General features: G+C 47.7%; 1 protein-coding gene across 2 annotated transcripts in view; it reads left to right on the forward strand.

The window, feature by feature from the left end:
• LOC121280986 (rab-like protein 6) overlaps positions 1–21,301 on the forward strand; it is a 264,891-nt gene that overhangs the window by 40,167 nt on the left and 203,423 nt on the right. The window contains exons 2-3 of one of the 2 annotated variants that reach the window (XM_041193509.1): positions 7,308–7,442; positions 18,139–18,186. In XM_041193509.1, the coding sequence (XP_041049443.1) occupies positions 7,308–7,442; positions 18,139–18,186 (183 nt within the window). The remainder of the gene's footprint in view (positions 1–7,307; positions 7,443–18,138; positions 18,187–21,301) is intronic. The other variant, XM_041193510.1, reaches the window with a different exon arrangement.

Raw genomic sequence — 21,301 nt, forward strand, 5'->3', positions numbered from 1 at the left:
TACATGCTGAACAATCCCTCTGAGCAGAGATTCCTGGTGATCAGCCCTTCTGAGCAGAGATTCCTGGTGATCAGTTCCTCTAAACAGTGATTCCTGGTGATCAGTTCCTCTAAACAGTGATTCCTGGTGATCAGTTCCTCTAAACAGGGATTCCTGGTGATCAGTTCCTCTAAACAGAGATTCCTGGTGATCAGTTCCTCTAAACAGAGATTCCTGGTGATCAGTTCCTCTAAACAGAGATTCCTGGTGATCAGTTCCTCTAAACAGAGATTCCTGGTGATTAGTTCCTCTAAACAGAGATTCCTGGTGATTAGTTCCTCTAAACAGAGATTCCTGGTGATTAGTTCCTCTGAACAGAGATTCCTGGTGATTAGTTCCTCTAAACAGAGATTCCTGGTGATTAGTTCCTCTAAACAGAGATTCCTGGTGATTAGTTCCTCTAAACAGAGATTCCTGGTGATTAGTTCCTCTAAACAGAGATTCCTGGTGATCAGTTCCTCTAAACAGAGATTCCTGGTGATCAGTTCCTCTAAACAGAGATTCCTGGTGATCAGTTCCTCTAAACAGAGATTCCTGGTGATTAGTTCCTCTAAACAGAGATTCCTGGTGATTAGTTCCTCTAAACAGAGATTCCTGGTGATCAGTTCCTCTAAACAGAGATTCCTGGTGATCAGTTCCTCTAAACAGAGATTCCTGGTGATTAGTTCCTCTAAACAGAGATTCCTGGTGATTAGTTCCTCTGAACAGAGATTCCTGGTGATTAGTTCCTCTGAACAGAGATTCCTGGTGATTAGTTCCTCTAAACAGAGATTCCTGGTGATTAGTTCCTCTAAACAGAGATTCCTGGTGATTAGTTCCTCTAAACAGAGATTCCTGGTGATTAGTTCCTCTAAACAGAGATTCCTGGTGATTAGTTCCTCTAAACAGAGATTCCTGGTGATTAGTTCCTCTAAACAGAGATTCCTGGTGATTAGTTCCTCTAAACAGAGATTCCTGGTGATTAGTTCCTCTAAACAGAGATTCCTGGTGATCCGTTGCACTGAGCAGGGATTCCTAGCGATCAGTCCCTCTGAGCTAGGATTCCTGGTGATCAATCCTGCTGAGGAGGGATACCGCATGATCCATCCCTCTGAGCAGGCATACATGCTGAACAATCCCTCTGAGCAGAGATTCCTGGTGATCAGCCCCTCTGAGCAGAGATTCCTGGTGATCAGCCCCTCTGAGCAGAGATTCCTGGTGATCAGCCCCTCTGAGCAGAGATTCCTGGTGATCAGCACCTCTGAGCAGAGATTCCTGGTGATCAGCCCCTCTGAGCAGAGATTCCTGGTGATCAGCCCCTCTGAGCAGAGATTCCTGGTGATCAGCCCCTCTGAGCAGAGATTCCTGGTGATCAGCCCCTCTGAGCAGAGATTCCTGGTGATCAGCCCCTCTGAGCAGAGATTCCTGGTGATCAGCCCCTCTGAGCAGAGATTCCTGGTGATCAGCCCCTCTGAGCAGAGATTCCTGGTGATCAGCCCCTCTGAGCAGAGATTCCTGGTGATCAGCCCCTCTGAGCAGAGATTCCTGGTGATCAGCCCCTCTGAGCAGAGATTCCTGGTGATCAGCCCCTCTGAGCAGAGATTCCTGGTGATCAGCCCCTCTGAGCAGAGATTCCTGGTGATCAGCCCCTCTGAGCAGAGATTCCTGGTGATCAGCCCCTCTGAGCAGAGATTCCTGGTGATCAGCCCCTCTGAGCAGAGATTCCTGGTGATCAGCCCCTCTGAGCAGAGATTCCTGGTGATCAGCCCCTCTGAGCAGAGATTCCTGGTGATCAGCCCCTCTGAGCAGAGATTCCTGGTGATCAGCCCCTCTGAGCAGAGATTCCTGGTGATCAGCCCCTCTGAGCAGAGATTCCTGGTGATCAGCCCCTCTGAGCAGAGATTCCTTGTGATCAGCCCCTCTGAGCAGAGATTCCTGGTGATCAGCCCCTCTGAGCAGAGATTCCTGGTGATCAGCCCCTCTGAGCAGAGATTCCTGGTGATCAGCCCCTTTCAGCAGAGATTCCTGGTGATCAGTCCCTTTCAGCAGAGATTCCTGGTGATCAGTCCCTTTCAGCAGAGATTCCTGGTGATCAGTCCCTTTCAGCAGAGATTTTTGGTGATCAGTCCCTTTCAGCAGAGATTCCTGGTGATCAGTCCCTTTCAGCAGAGATTCCTGGTGATCAGTCTCTTTCAGCAGAGATTCCTGGTGATCAGTCCCTTTCAGCAGAGATTCCTGGTGATCAGTCCCTTTCAGCAGAGATTCCTGGTGATCAGTCCCTTTCAGCAGAGATTCCTGGTGATCAGTCCCTTTCAGCAGAGATTCCTGGTGATCAGTCCTTTGCAACAGAGATTCCTGGTGATCAGTCCCTTTCAACAAAGATTCCTGGTGATCAGTTCCTTTCAACAGAGATTCCTGGTGATCAGTCCCTTTCAACAGAGATTCCTGGTGATCAGTCCCTTTCAACAGAGATTCCTGGTGATCAGTCCCTTTCAACAGAGATTCCTGGTGATCAGTCCCTTTCAACAGAGATTCCTGGTGATCAGTCCCTTTCAACAGAGATTCCTGGTGATCAGTCCCTTTCAACAGAGATTCCTGGTGATCAGTCCCTTTCAACAGAGATTCCTGGTGATCAGTCCCTTTCAACAGAGATTCCTGGTGATCAGTCCCTTTCAACAGAGATTCCTGGTGATCAGTCCCTTTCAACAGAGATTCCTGGTGATCAGTCCCTTTCAACAGAGATTCCTGGTGATCAGTCCCTTTCAACAGAGATTCCTGGTGATCAGTCCCTTTCAACAGAGATTCCTGGTGATCAGTCCCTTTCAACAGAGATTCCTGGTGATCAGTCCCTTTCAACAGAGATTCCTGGTGATCAGTCCCTTTCAACAGAGATTCCTGGTGATCAGTCCCTTTCAACAGAGATTCCTGGTGATCAGTCCCTTTCAACAGAGATTCCTGGTGATCAGTCCCTTTCAACAGAGATTCCTGGTGATCAGTCCCTTTCAACAGAGATTCCTGGTGATCAGTCCCTTTCAACAGAGATTCCTGGTGATCAGTCCCTTTCAACAGAGATTCCTGGTGATCAGTCCCTTTCAACAGAGATTCCTGGTGATCAGTCCCTTTCAACAGAGATTCCTGGTGATCAGTCCCTTTCAACAGAGATTCCTGGTGATCAGTCCCTTTCAACAGAGATTCCTGGTGATCAGTCCCTTTCAACAGAGATTCCTGGTGATCAGTCCCTTTCAACAGAGATTCCTGGTGATCAGTCCCTTTCAACAGAGATTCCTGGTGATCAGTCCCTTTCAACAGAGATTCCTGGTGATCAGTCCCTTTCAACAGAGATTCCTGGTGATCAGTCCCTTTCAACAGAGATTCCTGGTGATCAGTCCCTTTCAACAGAGATTCCTGGTGATCAGTCCCTTTCAACAGAGATTCCTGGTGATCAGTCCCTTTCAACAGAGATTCCTGGTGATCAGTCCCTTTCAACAGAGATTCCTGGTGATCAGTCCCTTTCAACAGAGATTCCTGGTGATCAGTCCCTTTCAACAGAGATTCCTGGTGATCAGTCCCTTTCAACAGAGATTCCTGGTGATCAGTCCCTTTCAACAGAGATTCCTGGTGATCAGTCCCTTTCAACAGAGATTCCTGGTGATCAGTCCCTTTCAACAGAGATTCCTGGTGATCAGTTTTTCTGAACAGAGATTCCTGGTGATCAGTTTTTCTGAACAGAGATTCCTGGTGATCAGTTCCTCTGAACAGACATTCCTTGTGATCAGTTCCTCTGAACAGAGATTCCTGGTGATCAGTTCCTCTGAACAGGGATTCCTGGTGATCAGTTCTTCTAAACAGAGATTCCTGGTGATCAGTTCCTCTAAACAGAGATTCCTGGTGATCAGTTCCTCTAAACAGAGATTCCTGGTGATCAGTTCCTCTAAACAGGGATTCCTGGTGATCAGTTCCTCTAAACAGAGATTCCTGGTGATCAGTTCCTCTAAACAGAGATTCCTGGTGATTAGTTCCTCTAAACAGAGATTCCTGGTGATCAGTTCCTCTAAACAGAGATTCCTGGTGATCAGTTCCTCTAAACAGAGATTCCTGGTGATCAGTTCCTCTAAACAGAGATTCCTGGTGATTAGTTCCTCTAAACAGAGATTCCTGGTGATCAGTTCCTCTAAACAGAGATTCCTGGTGATCAGTTCCTCTAAACAGGGATTCCTGGTGATCAGTTCCTCTAAACAGAGATTCCTGGTGATCAGTTCCTCTAAACAGAGATTCCTGGTGATCAGTTCCTCTAAACAGAGATTCCTGGTGATTAGTTCCTCTAAACAGAGATTCCTGGTGATTAGTTCCTCTAAACAGAGATTCCTGGTGATTAGTTCCTCTAAACAGAGATTCCTGGTGATCAGTTCCTCTAAACAGAGATTCCTGGTGATCAGTTCCTCTAAACAGAGATTCCTGGTGATCAGTTCCTCTAAACAGAGATTCCTGGTGATCAGTTCCTCTAAACAGACATTCCTGGTGATCAGTTCCTCTAAACAGAGATTCCTGGTGATCAGTTCCTCTAAACAGAGATTCCTGGTGATTAGTTCCTCTAAACAGAGATTCCTGGTGATCCGTTGCACTGAGCAGGGATTCCTAGCGATCAGTCCCTCTTAGCAAGGATTCCTGGTGATCAATCCTGCTGAGGAGGGATACCGCATGATCCATCCCTCTGAGAAGGCATACAGGCTGAACAATCCCTCTGAGCAGAGATTCCTGGTGATCAGCCCCTCTGAGCAGAGATTCCTGGTGATCAGCCCCTCTGAGCAGAGATTCCTGGTGATCAGCCCCTCTGAGCAGAGATTCCTGGTGATCAGCCCCTCTGAGCAGAGATTCCTGGTGATCAGCCCCTCTGAGCAGAGATTCCTGGTGATCAGCCCCTCTGAGCAGAGATTCCTGGTGATCAGCCCCTCTGAGCAGACATTCCTGGTGATCAGCCCCTCTGAGCAGACATTCCTGGTGATCAGCCCCTCTGAGCAGAGATTCCTTGTGATCAGCCCCTCTGAGCAGAGATTCCTGATGATCAGCCCCTCTGAGCAGAGATTCCTGGTGATCAGCCCCTCTGAGCAGACATTCCTGGTGATCAGCCCCTCTGAGCAGAGATTCCTGGTGATCAGCCCCTCTGAGCAGAGATTCCTGGTGATCAGCCACTCTGAGCAGACATTCCTGGTGATCAGCCCCTCTGAGCAGACATTCCTGGTGATCAGCCCCTCTGAGCAGAGATTCCTTGTGATCAGCCCCTCTGAGCAGAGATTCCTTGTGATCAGCCCCTCTGAGCAGAGATTCCTGGTGATCAGCCCCTCTGAGCAGAGATTCCTGGTGATCAGCCCCTCTGAGCAGAGATTCCTGGTGATCAGCCCCTCTGAGCAGAGATTCCTGGTGATCAGCCCCTCTGAGCAGAGATTCCTGGTGATCAGCCCCTCTGAGCAGAGATTCCTGGTGATCAGCCCCTCTGAGCAGAGATTCCTGGTGATCAGCCCCTCTGAGCAGAGATTCCTGGTGATCAGCCCCTCTGAGCAGAGATTCCTGGTGATCAGCCCCTCTGAGCAGAGATTCCTGGTGATCAGCCCCTCTGAGCAGAGATTCCTGGTGATCAGCCCCTCTGAGCAGAGATTCCTGGTGATCAGCCCCTCTGAGCAGAGATTCCTGGTGATCAGCCCCTCTGAGCAGAGATTCCTGGTGATCAGCCCCTCTGAGCAGAGATTCCTGGTGATCAGCCCCTCTGAGCAGAGATTCCTGGTGATCAGCCCCTCTGAGCAGAGATTCCTGGTGATCAGCCCCTCTGAGCAGAGATTCCTGGTGATCAGCCCCTCTGAGCAGAGATTCCTGGTGATCAGCCCCTCTGAGCAGAGATTCCTGGTGATCAGCCCCTCTGAGCAGAGATTCCTGGTGATCAGCCCCTCTGAGCAGAGATTCCTGGTGATCAGCCCCTCTGAGCAGAGATTCCTGGTGATCAGCCCCTCTGAGCAGAGATTCCTGGTGATCAGCCCCTCTGAGCAGAGATTCCTGGTGATCAGCCCCTCTGAGCAGAGATTCCTGGTGATCAGCCCCTCTGAGCAGAGATTCCTGGTGATCAGCCCCTCTGAGCAGAGATTCCTGGTGATCAGCCCCTCTGAGCAGAGATTCCTGGTGATCAGCCCCTCTGAGCAGAGATTCCTGGTGATCAGCCCCTCTGAGCAGAGATTCCTGGTGATCAGCCCCTCTGAGCAGAGATTCCTGGTGATCAGCCCCTCTGAGCAGAGATTCCTGGTGATCAGCCCCTCTGAGCAGAGATTCCTGGTGATCAGCCCCTCTGAGCAGAGATTCCTGGTGATCAGCCCCTCTGAGCAGAGATTCCTGGTGATCAGCCCCTCTGAGCAGAGATTCCTGGTGATCAGCCCCTCTGAGCAGAGATTCCTGGTGATCAGCCCCTCTGAGCAGAGATTCCTGGTGATCAGCCCCTCTGAGCAGAGATTCCTGGTGATCAGCCCCTCTGAGCAGAGATTCCTGGTGATCAGCCCCTCTGAGCAGAGATTCCTGGTGATCAGCCCCTCTGAGCAGAGATTCCTGGTGATCAGCCCCTCTGAGCAGAGATTCCTGGTGATCAGCCCCTCTGAGCAGAGATTCCTGGTGATCAGCCCCTCTGAGCAGAGATTCCTGGTGATCAGCCCCTCTGAGCAGAGATTCCTGGTGATCAGCCCCTCTGAGCAGAGATTCCTGGTGATCAGCCCCTCTGAGCAGAGATTCCTGGTGATCAGCCCCTCTGAGCAGAGATTCCTGGTGATCAGCCCCTCTGAGCAGAGATTCCTGGTGATCAGCCCCTCTGAGCAGAGATTCCTGGTGATCAGCCCCTCTGAGCAGAGATTCCTGGTGATCAGCCCCTCTGAGCAGAGATTCCTGGTGATCAGCCCCTCTGAGCAGAGATTCCTGGTGATCAGCCCCTCTGAGCAGAGATTCCTGGTGATCAGCCCCTCTGAGCAGAGATTCCTGGTGATCAGCCCCTCTGAGCAGAGATTCCTGGTGATCAGCCCCTCTGAGCAGAGATTCCTTGTGATCAGTCGCCCTGAGCAGAGATTCCTGGTGATCAGTCCCTCTGAACAAGGATTCCTGGTGATCAATCCCTCTGCTCTGGTTCTCCAGTCTGATTTCCTCAGATGGACTGGGGCATTCCACGGGGCTGTGTGTGGGAAACAGAGGGTTGCAGTAATTGGTGAATGAAAATTGTCTTAACAAGTTAGTGAATCTTGCTGGCATTTCTTTTTCATTCTTAGTGAAAATCCTGATTCGCGGTGATAGAAACACAGGAAAGACAACACTATGGCACAGACTGCAGGGCAAGAAGTTTGTGGAACAATACATTCCAACTCAGGAGATCCAGGTCACCAGCATTCATTGGAGCTATAAAAGTAAGTTGGAAGAACAGCAAATTTTAGTAGATTTAGAAAAGAGCAGATAAAGTGAGTGTTGGTCCTGTAGAGAGTGACAGGGGGAGTTAATAGTAGCTAATAAGGAAATGGCAGTTGAAATAAACAAATATTTTGCTTCTGTCTTCTCCATAGAAGATACAAAAAAATTCCATTAATAGGAGGTGGAGGGGAGAGAGGGAATTGGTAAAATTACAATCATTAGGGAAGCAGTACAGAGCAAACTAATGGAGCTGCGACTGACATGTCTCCAAGCCCCAGCGGACTACATCCTAGGGTCTTAAAATAGGTGGCTAATGAGGTTGTTGATACATTGGTGTTAATTTTCCAAAATTCCCGAGACTCTGGAAAGATTCCATCAGGCTGGAAACTATAAAATAAAACCCCTGTATTCAAGAAGGGAGGAAGGCAGGAAACAGAAATCTGTAGGCTAGTTAGTTTGACGTCTGTCATGAGGAAGGTATCAGAGTCAATCACTAAGGAGGTTATAGCTGGGCACTTAGAAAAGCTCAAGGTATTCGGGAAGAGTCAGCAAGGTTCTGTGAAGGGAAATCATATTTAACCAATTTATTAGAGTTTTTTGAAGCAGTAACATGTTTTGTGGATAAAGGGGAGCCTGGAGAGGTAGTGTATCTGGATTTCGACCAAGGCATATGATAAGGTGCCACATCAAAGGTTACTGTGGAAAATAAAAGCTCAGGGGCTAACATATTAGCCTGGATAGAAGATTGGCTGGCTGGCAGAAAGCAGAGACTACGCATAAATGGGTCTTTGTCTGATTGGCAGGATGTGACGAGTGGCGTCCCACAGGGGTCTGTGTTGGGGCCTCAACTTTTTACAATTTACATCAATAACTTAGATGAGGGGAGCAAAGACATGGTAGTTAAACTTGCAGAAGACACAGATAACTAGGAAAGTTTATTATGAGGAAGACATAAGGAGTTTGCAAATGGATATAAATAATTTGAGTGAGTGGGCAAAAATCTGGCAGATGGAGCATAACGTGGGAAAATGTGAAGTCAGGAAAAACAAAAAAACAGAGTATTACTTACACTGAATGACTGCAGGATTTCGAGGTACAGAGGGATCTAGGTGTTTTAGTGCATGAATCACAAAAAGTTAGTGTGCAGGTACGGCAATTAATCAAGAAAGCTAATGGAATGCTATCCTTTATTATGAGAGGAATTGAACATAAAAGTAAGGGTGTTATGCTTCAGTTATACAGGGCATTGGTGAGATCGCACCTTGAATATTGTGTGTAGTTTTGGTCTCCTTATTTAAGGAAGGATGTAAAAGCATTGGAGGCGGTTCAGAGGAGGTTTACTAGATTGATACCTGAAATGAGCGGGTTTTTTTTTATTCATTCATGGGATGTGGGCATCGCTGTCTGGGCCTGCATTTATTATCCATTTCTAGTTGCCCTTGAGAAGGTGGTGATGAGCTGCCTTCTTGAACCGCTGCAGTCCATGTGGTGTAGGTACACCCACAGTGCTGTTAGGGAAGGAGTTCCAGGATTTTGACCCACCGATAGTGAAGGAACGGTGATATATTTCCAAGTCAGGATGGTGAGTGACTTGGAGAGAAACTTCCAGCTGGTGGTGTTCCCATCTATCTGCTCCCCTTGTCCTTCTAGATGGTAGTGGTTGTGGGTTTGGAAGGTGCTGTCGAAAGAGCCTTGGTGAATTCCTGCAGTGCATCTTGTAGATGGTGTACACTGCAGTTACTGTGCGTCGGTAATGGAGGGAGTGAATATTTGTGAATGCGGTGCCAATCAAGCAGGCTGCTTTGTCCTGGATGGTGTCAAGCTTCTTGAGTGTTGTTGGAGTTGCACTCATCCAGGCAAGTGGGGAGTATTCCTTCACACTCCTGAACTGTGCCTTATAGATGGTGGGCAGGCATTGGGGAGTCAGGGGGTGAGTTACTCGTCGCAGAATTCCTAGCCTCTGACCTGCTGTTGTAGCCACAGTATTTATATGGCGAGTCCAGTTCAGTTTCTGAACAGTGGTAACCCTCCAGGATGTTGATAGTGGGGGATTCAGTGATGGTAATGCCATTGAACATCAAGGGGTGATGGTTGGACTCTCTCTTGTTGGAGATGGTCATTATCTGACATTTGTGTGGTATGAATGTTACTTGCCACTTGTCAGCCCAAGCCTGGATATTGTCCAGGTCTTGCTGCATTTGGACATGGACTGCTTCAGTATCTGAGGAGTCGTGAATGGTGCTGAACATTGTGCGATCATCAGTGAACATCCCCACTTCTGACCTTATGATGGAAGGAAGGTCATTGATGAAGCAGCTGAAGATGGTTGGGCCAAGGACACTACCCTGAGAAACTCCTGCAGTGAGTCCTGGAGCTGAGATGACTGACCTCCAACAACCACAACCATCTTCCTTTGTGCTAGGTATGACTCCAACCAGCAGAGAATTTTCCCCCTTATTCCCATTGACTTCAGTTTTGCTCGTGCTCCTTGATGCCACACTCTGTCAAATGCTGCCTTGATGTCAAGGGCAGTTACTCTCACCTCACCTCAGGAGTTCAGCTCTTTTGCCTATGTTTGAACCAAGCTGTTATGAGGTCAGGAGCTGAGTGGCCCTGGCGGAACCCAAACTGGGCATCAGCGAGCAGGTTATTGATAAGCAAGGGCCACTAGATAGCACTGTTGATAATCCCTTCCATTACTTTACAGATGATGGAGAGCAGACTGATGGGGCGGTAATTGGCTAGGTTAGATTTGTCCTGCTTTTTGTGTACGGGACATACCTGGGTGATCTTCCACGTAGCTGGGTAGATGCCAGTGTTGTAGCTGTACTGGAATAGCTTGGCTAGGGGCATGGCAAGTTCTGGAGCACAAGTCTTCAGTACTGTTGCTGGAATATTATCAGGGCCCACAGCCTTTGCAGTATCCAATGTCTTTAGCCATTTCTTGATATCAGGTGGTGCGAATCAAATTGGCTGAAGACTGGCATCTTTGATGCTGGGGACCTCCGGAGGAGGCCGAGATGGATCATCCACTCAGCACTTCTGGCTGAAGATTGTAGCAAATGCTTCAGCCTTATCTTTTGCACTAATGTGCTGGGCTGCTCTATCATTGAGGATGAGGATATTTGTAGAGCCTCCTCCTCCAGTGAGTTGTTTAATTATCCATCACCATTCACGACTGGATGTGGCAGGACTGCAGAGCTTAGACCTGGTCCATTGGTTGTGGGATCGCTTAGCCCTGACTATCACTTGCTGCTTATGCTTTTTGGCATGCAAGCAGTCCTCTGTTATAGCTTCACCAGGCTGACACCTCATCTTTAGGTATGCCTGGTACTGCTCCTGGCATGCCCTCCTCTCTCTTCATTGAACCTGGGTTGATCCCTTGGCTTGTTGGTAATGGTAGAGTGGGGCTTGTGCTGGGTCATGAGGCTACGAATTATGTTCAAATACAATTCTGCTGCTGATGGCCCACAGGGTCTCGTGGATCCCCAGTTTTGAGTTGCTTTCAAAATTTGTCCCATTTAGCACGGTGATAGTGCCACACAACACGATGGAGGGTATCCTCCATGTGAAGGTGGGACTTCGTCTCCACAAGACTGTGCGGTGGTCACTTCTACCGATACTGTCATGACAGATGCACCTGTGGCAGGCAGGTTGGTACGGATGAGGTCAAGTACATTTTTCCTTCTCGTTGGTTCCCTCACCACCTGCCGCAGACTCAGTCTAGCAGCTATGTCCTTTAGGACTCGACCAGCTCGGTCAGTAGTGGTGCTACTGAGCCACTCTTGGTGTTGAACATTAAAGTTCCTCACCTAGAGTACATTCTGTGTCCTTGCCACCCTCAGTGCTTCCTCCAAGTGATGTTCAACATGGAGGAGCACTGATTCATCAGCTGAGGGAGGGAGGTATGTGGTAATCAGCAGGAGGTTTCCTTGTCCATGTTTGACCTGATGCCCTGAGACTTCATGGGGTCTGGAGTCAATGTTGAGGACTCCCAGGGCAACTCCCGACTGTATATCACTGTGCCGCCACGGACAGGACATACCCATAGATGGTAATGTGGTGTCTGGGACATTAACTGTAAGGTATGATTCCATGAGGATGATTATGTCAGGCTGTTGCTTGTGAGACATCTCTCCCAATTTTGGCACTAGCGCCCAGAGAGATGTTAGTAAGTAGGACTTTGCAGGGTCCACAGGGCTGAGATTGCCATTGTCATGTTTGGTGCCTAGTTCGATCCTGGGTGATCCGTCCAGTTTCAGTTCTTTTTTGTTACTGTAGCAGTTTGATATAACTGAGTGGCTTGCTCGGCCGTTTCAGAGTCAACCACATTGCTGTGGGTCTGGAGTCATGTGTAGGCCAGACCAGGTAAGGACGGCAGGTCCTTTAAGGATTTCCTTCCTTAAAGGACATTAGTGAACCAGATGGGTTTTTACAACAATCAACAATGGTTTCATGGACATTATTAGGCTTTTAATTTCAGATTTTTATTGAATTCAAACTCACTATTTGACGTGGCGGGATTCGAACTCGGGTCCCCAGAGCATTACCCTGGGTCTCTGGATTACTAGTCGGCTGTCTTATGAGGAAAGGTTGGACAGACCGGGCTTGTTTCCACTGGAGTTTAGAAGAGTGAGGGGTGAGTGATTGAAGTATAGAAGATCCTGAATGATGTTGACAAGTGGACGTGGAAACAGTGTTTCCCCTTGTGGGTGAGTCCAGAACTAGGGGGCACTGTTTTAAAATTTTAAAATTAACAGTTGCCCTTATAGGATGGAGATGAGAAATTTTTTTCTCTGAGGGTTATGAGACATCGGAACTCTCTGCCTCAGAAGGCGGTGGAAGCTGAATGTTTTTAAGGCGACGATAGATAGATTCTTGTTAGGCAAGGGTTATTGGGGTTAGATGGGAATGTGGGACTCGAAAGACACAGATCAGCCATGATATTATTGAGTGGCGGAGGAGGCTTGAAGGACCGAATGGCCTACTTCACCTATTTCATGTGTTGAACACAATGTGAAATAATCCCTGTCAGTGTGGGGAACACTCAGCAGATCAGCGTCTATGTAGAGCACGGATAAGATAATGGTTCAGCTGTGAAACTTCAGAGGCTTTCAGGTTTGAATCATTTGTGTTTTACAAGGCAGTGGGATCAGAGTCAGGGAGAGTGAATAAATGCACATGCAGTGATGGCTCTGCCTTCTCAGTAGCTGTTAGAGATCATACAGCAGTATCTGGATATCAATGTCTTTGGTGTAATACACAGTAGAACACCTCCCCCATCATCCTGGGATCAAATGTTGCTGAGGATAGTGCATCAGTGTCAACATAGAGAGTAAAGTTCCTTCTGCACTGTCCCCATCAAACACTCCCTGGGCAGATATAGCACAGTGTTAGATACAGAGTAAAGCCCCCTCTACACTGTCCCCATCAAACACTCCCGGCACAGGTACAGCATGGGGTTAGATACAGAGTAAAGCTCCCTCTACACTGCCCCCATCAAACACTCCCAGGATAGGTACAGCATGGGGTTAGATACAGAGTAAAGGTCCCTCTACACTGCCCCCATCAAACACACCCAGGATAGGTATAGTACGGGGTTAGATACAGAGTAAAGCTCTCAATTCTTGTAGATCTGAGGGCAGTGACTCAAAGGTGTACAAGATGTGGTTGGCTCAGTAAGCCTTTTAAATGACCCTTTGTCTACTGATATACAACCTCTGTTGTTAAGCATGTCATTACAGGAGATGATTAGTTATGAAAAATCATTCTAAACATTACCCTGTGCATCTACTCTGCTTTTAATCAAATAGTCAGTTTTCATTAGGCTATTGCAAACAGATGGTATTTTAGTTGGAACATGTACAGATACTTTGATTCCTGTTCAGAAATTGATCTGTCAAATGTTGTGTGCACAGGCAATTTCTGGAAGCAATAATTTGAGTAAGCAGAGTGCCAGTTATCACTGCTGTTTATTTGATGTCAGCATTGCTGCATTGAATTTCATGGAAATGATCTGACAGAACCTACTGCCTTTCCCCTCTCACTGGCCACTGCTGCCAGCAATTGGCATCTGTTATACACTGAGCTCCTTCAAAACTCATCAAATTCTTTGTTTTTCCCCCAAGTGTTCCCTGTATTCACAAACATTAAGAAGAATTGGACTGCACTGAGCTCCTTGAGTAGACAGATCAGTATTATCTGTTGCTTGCTGAGTTAGCTGAACGTTGTAGGACAGCCACTCCTGGCCCCAGGACCTTGAGCTGGGTGAGCGGGCATCAGGGTCCCACTCTGAAGAGCTGTCCTACCAGCGGAGGAAATAAACAAGAATGTAAAACTAAGCCGGACTGATGATTTTGAGTGTAATGTTCTGGGACAGTAGCTGAGCTGATGAATGCTGATTATTCATCCAGTGCTGCTAGTGTTCTCCCTCTGAACCACCCACTTAACATAAGCCCATCTCTTATTCAGTTCAATAATCACCCAAAGCAGGAGGAATTGATGGACCTTTGCTGTCAAAATGTTAGTTGTGTTAGCAAACCAGTTACCAACAGTACAATTGGTCACTTATTTGGGCCATGGCTATCTGGAGTATGGTTACTCTATGTCATCCGTGTCCAAGGCTTGATTCTACATGCATTTAGTGTCAGGGACAGGGCTACCCTGTGTCATTAGTGTCCACGGCTTGGTTACCCAGTGCAGTTCGTACCGGGGCTCAGTTACTCTGTTGTTGCTGTCTGTGACTCAGTTACTCTGTGCCGTTATTGTCTGTGGCTCGGTTACTCTGTGCCGTTGCTGTCTGTGGCTCAGTTACTCTGCGCCGTTGCTGTCTGTGGCTTGGTTACTCTGCCGTTGCTGTGTCTGTGGCTCGGTTACTCTGTGCCGTAAATGTCTGTGGCTCATTTACTCTGTGCCGTAAATGTCTGTGGCTCGGTTACTCTGTGCTGTTGCTGTCTGTGGCTCGGTTACTCTGCCGTTGCTGTCTGTGGCTCGGTTACTCTGCCGTTGCTGTGTCTGTGGCTCGGTTACTCTGTGCCGTAAATGTCTGTGGCTCATTTACTCTGAGCCGTAAATGTCTGTGGCTCGGTTACTCTGTGCCGTTGCTGTCTGTGGCTCGGTTACTCTGCCGTTGCTGTCTGTGGCTCGGTTACTCTGCCGTTGCTGTCTGTGGCTCGGTTACTCTGCCGTTGCTGTCTGTGGCTCGGTTACTCTGCCGTTGCTGTCTGTGGCTCGGTTACTCTGCCGTTGCTGTCTGTGGCTCGGTTACTCTGCCGTTGCTGTCTGTGGCTCGGTTACTCTGCCGTTGCTGTCTGTGGCTCGGTTACTCTGCCGTTGCTGTCTGTGGCTCGGTTACTCTGCCGTTGCTGTCTGTGGCTCGGTTACTCTGTGCAGTAAATGTCTGTGGCTCATTTACTCTGTGCTGTAAATGTCTATGGCTCGGTTACTCTGTGCCGTTGCTGTCTGTGGCTCGGTTACTCTGCCGTTGCTGTCTGTGTCTCGGTTACTCTGTGCAGTAAATGTCTATGGCTCGGTTACTCTGTGCCGTTGCCGTCTGTGGCTCGGTTACTCTGCCGTTGCTGTCTGTGTCTCGGTTACTCTGTGCAGTAAATGTCTGCGGCTCGGTTACTCTGTGCCGTTGCTGTCTGCGGCTCGGTTACTCTGCCGTTGCTGTCTGCGGCTCGGTTACTCTGCCGTTGCTGTCTGCGGCTCGGTTACTCTGCCGTTGCTGTCTGCGGCTCGGTTACTCTGCCGTTGCTGTCTGCGGCTCGGTTACTCTGCCGTTGCTGTCTGCGGCTCGGTTACTCTGCCGTTGCTGTCTGCGGCTCGGTTACTCTGCCGTTGCTGTCTGCGGCTCGGTTACTCTGCCGTTGCTGTCTGCGGCTCGGTTACTCTGCCGTTGCTGTCTGCGGCTCGGTTACTCTGCCGTTGCTGTCTGCGGCTCGGTTACTCTGCCGTTGCTGTCTGCGGCTCGGTTACTCTGCCGTTGCTGTCTGCGGCTCGGTTACTCTGCCGTTGCTGTCTGCGGCTCGGTTACTCTGCCGTTGCTGTCTGCGGCTCGGTTACTCTGCCGTTGCTGTCTGCGGCTCGGTTACTCTGCCGTTGCTGTCTGCGGCTCGGTTACTCTGCCGTTGCTGTCTGCGGCTCGGTTACTCTGCCGTTGCTGTCTGCGGCTCGGTTACTCTGCCGTTGCTGTCTGCGGCTCGGTTACTCTGCCGTTGCTGTCTGCGGCTCGGTTACTCTGCCGTTGCTGTCTGCGGCTCGGTTACTCTGCCGTTGCTGTCTGCGGCTCGGTTACTCTGCCGTTGCTGTCTGCGGCTCGGTTACTCTGCCGTTGCTGTCTGCGGCTCGGTTACTCTGCCGTTGCTGTCTGCGGCTCGGTTACTCTGCCGTTGCTGTCTGCGGCTCGGTTACTCTGCCGTTGCTGTCTGCGGCTCGGTTACTCTGCCGTTGCTGTCTGCGGCTCGGTTACTCTGCCGTTGCTGTCTGCGGCTCGGTTACTCTGCCGTTGCTGTCTGCGGCTCGGTTACTCTGCCGTTGCTGTCTGCGGCTCGGTTACTCTGCCGTTGCTGTCTGCGGCTCGGTTACTCTGCCGTTGCTGTCTGCGGCTCGGTTACTCTGCCGTTGCTGTCTGCGGCTCGGTTACTCTGCCGTTGCTGTCTGCGGCTCGGTTACTCTGCCGTTGCTGTCTGCGGCTCGGTTACTCTGCCGTTGCTGTCTGCGGCTCGGTTACTCTGCCGTTGCTGTCTGCGGCTCGGTTACTCTGCCGTTGCTGTCTGCGGCTCGGTTACTCTGCCGTTGCTGTCTGCGGCTCGGTTACTCTGTGCTGTAAATGTCTGTGGCTTGGTTACTCTGCCGTTGCTGCTTGTGGCTCGGTTACTCTGCGCGGTCGCTGCCCGGCGCTCGGGCGCCCCGGACATTCCATTCTGATGAAGGGGCATACGGACTCAAAATGTTAATTCTCTTTCTCTCTCCATAGATTTTGTCTGACCCTGTTGTGTTTTTCCAGCATTTTCTGTTTTTATTTCATTTCAGACAGAGTTGAGAAGAATTTTTTTCTGAGGCTTGTGAGTTTTTCAACTCTCTTTCTCAAAAGGCAGTGGAAGCAGGGTTTTATTTTTAAGGCAGAGCTAGGTAGATTCTTGATTAACAAGGTAGAGAAAAGTTATCAGGGGTAGGCGGGAGGTTAAAATCAGAGGACCAATGATCTTATTGAATGGCGGAGCAGACTCGAAGCGCCAAATGGCCTACTCCTGTTCCTAGTTTGTATGTCCTCTGTCGACTACGTTTCTACACTTTGCTGTTCTCCCCTGTACAGTCCCTTTCCTATTGGAGTGATGGTCTGTACTATACTCCTTCAAGGTGCCCTCATTCCTTGCAGTCTCCAATACTGAGTACCTGTTTGAGAGAGGCAAACATCCCGACGATGACTCTTCCTCTTGGCCTTCCATCTATGATCTTGAACTCTCCAGCCTGTGGGGTGACCACCACCTGGAACGTGTGATTCAGGAAATTCCCATCTGCCCTGATGCTCCGCAGTGGCTTCAGCTGCCCAAGATCAGAAATCCTGAGCTTGAGCTCAAGCAGCTGGAGGGGATTATTAAAGACGCATGAGGTGTCTTGAAGTTCCCTCAAGGTGCAGAACTTGAAAATAGGTCTCAGCAGCTCATCAAGATTTAAAAAATTTGTATTGCATTCTGTTTAAATCTCTGCTCTGACTCTCAGCTCCTGCTTGTTTAATTCTCCGCCCTGACTCTCAGCTCCTGCTTGTTTAATTCTCCGCTCTGACTTTCGGCTCCTGCTCTGTTTAATTCTCCACTCTGACTCTCGGCTCCTGCTCTGTTTAATTCTCCGCTCTGACTCTCGGCTCCTGCTCTGTTTAATTCTCCGCTCTGACTCTCGACTCCTGCTCTGTTTAATTCTCCGCTCTGACTCTCGGCTCCTGCTCTGTTTAATTCTCCGCTCTGACTCTCGGCTCCTGCTCTGTTTAATTCTCCGCTCTGACTCTCGGCTCCTGCTCTGTTTAATTCTCCGCTCTGACTCTCGGCTCCTGCTCTGTTTAATTCTCCGCTCTGACTCTCGGCTCCTGCTCTGTTTAATTCTCCGCTCTGACTCTCGGCTCCTGCTCTGTTTAATTCTCCGCTCTGACTCTCGGCTCCTGCTCTGTTTAATTCTCCGCTCTGACTCTCGGCTCCTGCTCTGTTTAATTCTGTGCTCTGACTCTCGGCTCTTGCTCTGTTTAATTCTGTGCTCTGACTCTCGGCTCCTGCTGTTTAATTCTGTGCTCTGACTCTCGACTCCCGCTTGTTTCATTCTCCGCTCTGACTCTCGGCTCCTGCTCGGTTTAATTCTCTGCTCTGACTTTCGGCTCCCGCTTGTTTAATTCTCCGCTCTGACTCTCGGCTTCTGCTCTGTTTAATTCTGTGCTCTGACTCTCGGCTCCTGCTCTGTTTAATTCTCTGCTCTGACTTTCGGCTCTTGCTCGGTTTAATTCTCCGCTCTGACTCTCGACTCCTGCTCTGTTTAATTCTCCGCTTTGACTGTCAGCTCCACTCCGTTTTATTCTCTGCTCTGATTCTCTGCCCTTCTTTCTAAATCACTGTCTGGTGGCTCTGGCCACGGAGGCAGCTGGAAAGTAACTGAAATTGCCATCTGTTCAACAAAGTCATGCGAATTGTATCTTGTGCTTTATTGCAGCCACTGATGACATCGTGAAGGTGGAGGTGTGGGACATAGTGGATAAAGGTAAGTGTTTAATATTCCTTTCAAGTTTTTGGGGTAGAACGGAATGTCACATTGTAGCTCTGTAGAGTTTGTCTCTTTACCCCTGCCTCTTATTATTCCTGTCTTCAATCCTCCTTGGTATCTAAATTGATGATTCTTCTTTGGCCCCCGTTATACCTGTCCTAGCTCTTTGACGAGCTTTGTTTTTTAATTAGTGTCACTCCCCTTCTCTTTGACCATATCTTTACAAATATTTCTCCAATTCCCTTTGGAAGTTATTTTTGAAGCTGCTTCCTGTACTTTTTCAGTGCATTCCATATCACTACAACTTGCTACATTAAAAATAAACCCTCATGTTGTTTCTGATTCTTTACCCAGTTATCTTAAATCTGTGTTCTTTATTTATCGACTCTCATACCACTGAAACTATTTCTCCCCATTTACTCTGTCAAAACCCCTCATAATTTTCAACACCTCTATTAAGCCTGCCCTTAAGCTTTTCTGCTCTAAGGAGAACAACCCCATCCTATCTAATCTCAACATATAACTGAATTCCTTCATCCTGGTAAAATTCTAGTAAATCTCTCCTGCCTCCTGTCTGAGGCCGTATCATCCTTCCTAAAGTGTGGTGCCCAGAACTGACCACAGTTCTCCTGCTTGGGCTTAAACAATGATTTCTATAGGTTCAGCATAACTTTCTTCCTTGTGCACTCCATGCCTCTTTTAATAAATCCAATAATTTCTTCACTCGAAATTATTATGCAGTAAACCGAAAATTAGAAACATCCTGGTTTCTAAAGGCTTGATCCTCCTGGTCCACAGCTGTTCCACAGTCCTGGAAAATTCTTTCTCTCTGCCTTCTGAACATCCACCAACTTGGTTGCTCCCAGCTACAACCCCAAAACCTCCTGAAAAGATCCCACAGAACAACTTTCCAGAATTCCAACTGAGGCTCCAACCTGAATCACTCATCTCCATTGTAACAGAGGCTAGTTGAGATGTCTGATAAATATTTACATTAATTAACTTTTAGCATTTGATTCTAGGACTCATGAATAAATTATATATCTAATGTGATTAACAATCCTCTGGACAAACTTGCTAGTTCCACCAGGAAACCCTCTTGTTTACAAAGTTACTTTTAGCTTTGATCTGGGAACTACATAACTTAATTTAAGCCCCTTTATGAAGACACTGTAGACATTTCATCTCTACAAAGAAATTCAGGAAAAATAACTATTATTTAGTATTTCACACTTCCACCTGTACACAGTACTCTAGGTATTTACTCAGCAATGCACAGTACAATTGTGGCAAGACTTCTCCACTTTCATACTTCATCCGCCTTGCAGTGAAGGCCAACTTTTCATTTGCCTTACTAATTACTCGCTGTTTCCCCATGCAGACATTTTGGACTCCTGTACAAAGACATAGATCCCTCTGTACTGCGGCATTCTACAGTCTCTGTCCATTTAGATAATACTCTGCTTTTCTATTCTTCCTTGCAAAGTGGACAATCTCACATTTTCCCATATTATACTTCATCTGCCAAACTTTTGCCCACTCACTTAAACTTCCTATATCTCTTTGCGGACTCTTTGTCTTTTTCACAACTTGCTGTCATACCTATCTTTGTACTGTCAGCAAACTTAGCTAGGATACCACTCGGTTCCTTTATCCAAGTCATTTATCTAAATTGTAAATGGTTCAGGGCACAGCACTGATCTCTGCGGCAGTCCACGAGTACAGTTTGCCACCCTGAAAATGGCCCATTTATCCTGACTTTGTTTGATGTTCATTAACCAGTCCTCTAATATGAGACCTAAACATTATGAGCTGTTATCTTGTGCAGTCACCTTTTATGTGGCATCTTATTAAATGCCTTTTGGAAATCCATATACACGAGATCTACGGCTTCCCCTTTATCCATCTTGCTTATTACATCCTCAAATAACTCTAATAAGTTTGTCAAACATGATTACCCTTTCACAAAACCATGTTGGCTCTGCTGATTCTATTATGATTTTCTATATGTCCTACAACTAGTTCCTTAATAATGGACCCCAACATTTTCCCAGTGACAGATGTTAGGTGAACTGGCCTATAGTTTTCTGCATTCTGTCTCCCTCCCATCTAGGATAATGGTGTTGCGCTTGCAGTTTTCCAATCTGCTGAAATCTTTCCAGGATCTAGGAAATTTTGTAAGATTTGGATTAATTAAGAAGGGCAAAATAGAGTACAAGAGTAAGCTTGCAGGGAACATACAAACTGACTGTAAAAGTTTCTAAAGGTATGTGAAGAGAAAAAGATTGGTGAAGACAAATGTAGGTCCCTTACAGTCAGAAACAGGGGAATTTATAATGGGGAACAAAGAAATGGCTGACCAACTAAAGACATACTTTGGTTCTGTCTTCACAAAGGAGGACACTAATAACGTACCAGAAATGTTTGGGAACACAAGGTTTAGTGAGAGGGAGGAACTGAAAAAAATCAATATTAGTAGGGAAATGGTGTTGATGGGATTGAAGGCCGATAAATCCCCGGGGCCTGACAATCTACATCCTAGAGTACTTAAGGAAGTGGCTCTAGAAATAGTGGATGCATTGGTGGTCATCTTCCAAGATTCTATCGACTCTGGAACAATGTAACCCCACTCTTTAAAAAGGGAGGCAAAGAGAAAACAGGGAATTATAGACTAATCAGCCTGACGTCGGTAGTGGGGAAAATTCTAGAGCCCATTATAAAAGACTTAATAGCTGAGCACGTGGAAAACAGTGGCAAAATGGGACAGAGTCAGCATGGATTTATGAAAGGAAAATCATGCTTGACAAATCTGGAAATTTTTGAGGATGTAATTAGTAGAGTTGATGAGGGGGAGCCAGTGGATGCGGTTTATTTGGACTTTCAGAAGGCTTTCGACAAAGTCCCACATAACAGATTAGCGTGTAAAATTAAAGCGAATGGGATTGTGGGTAGTGTATTGAGTTGGATAGAAAACTGGTTGGAAGACAGGAAACAAAGAGTAGGAATAAACGGGTCTTTTTCCGAATGGCAGGCAGTGGGGTACCGCAGGGATTGGTGCTGGGACCCCAGTTATTCACAATATATATTAATGATTTAGCTGAGGGAATTAAAT

The sequence above is a fragment of the Carcharodon carcharias genome, chromosome 8 (assembly GCF_017639515.1).
Source record: "Carcharodon carcharias isolate sCarCar2 chromosome 8, sCarCar2.pri, whole genome shotgun sequence".
NCBI classification, from domain to species: domain Eukaryota; kingdom Metazoa; phylum Chordata; class Chondrichthyes; order Lamniformes; family Lamnidae; genus Carcharodon; species Carcharodon carcharias.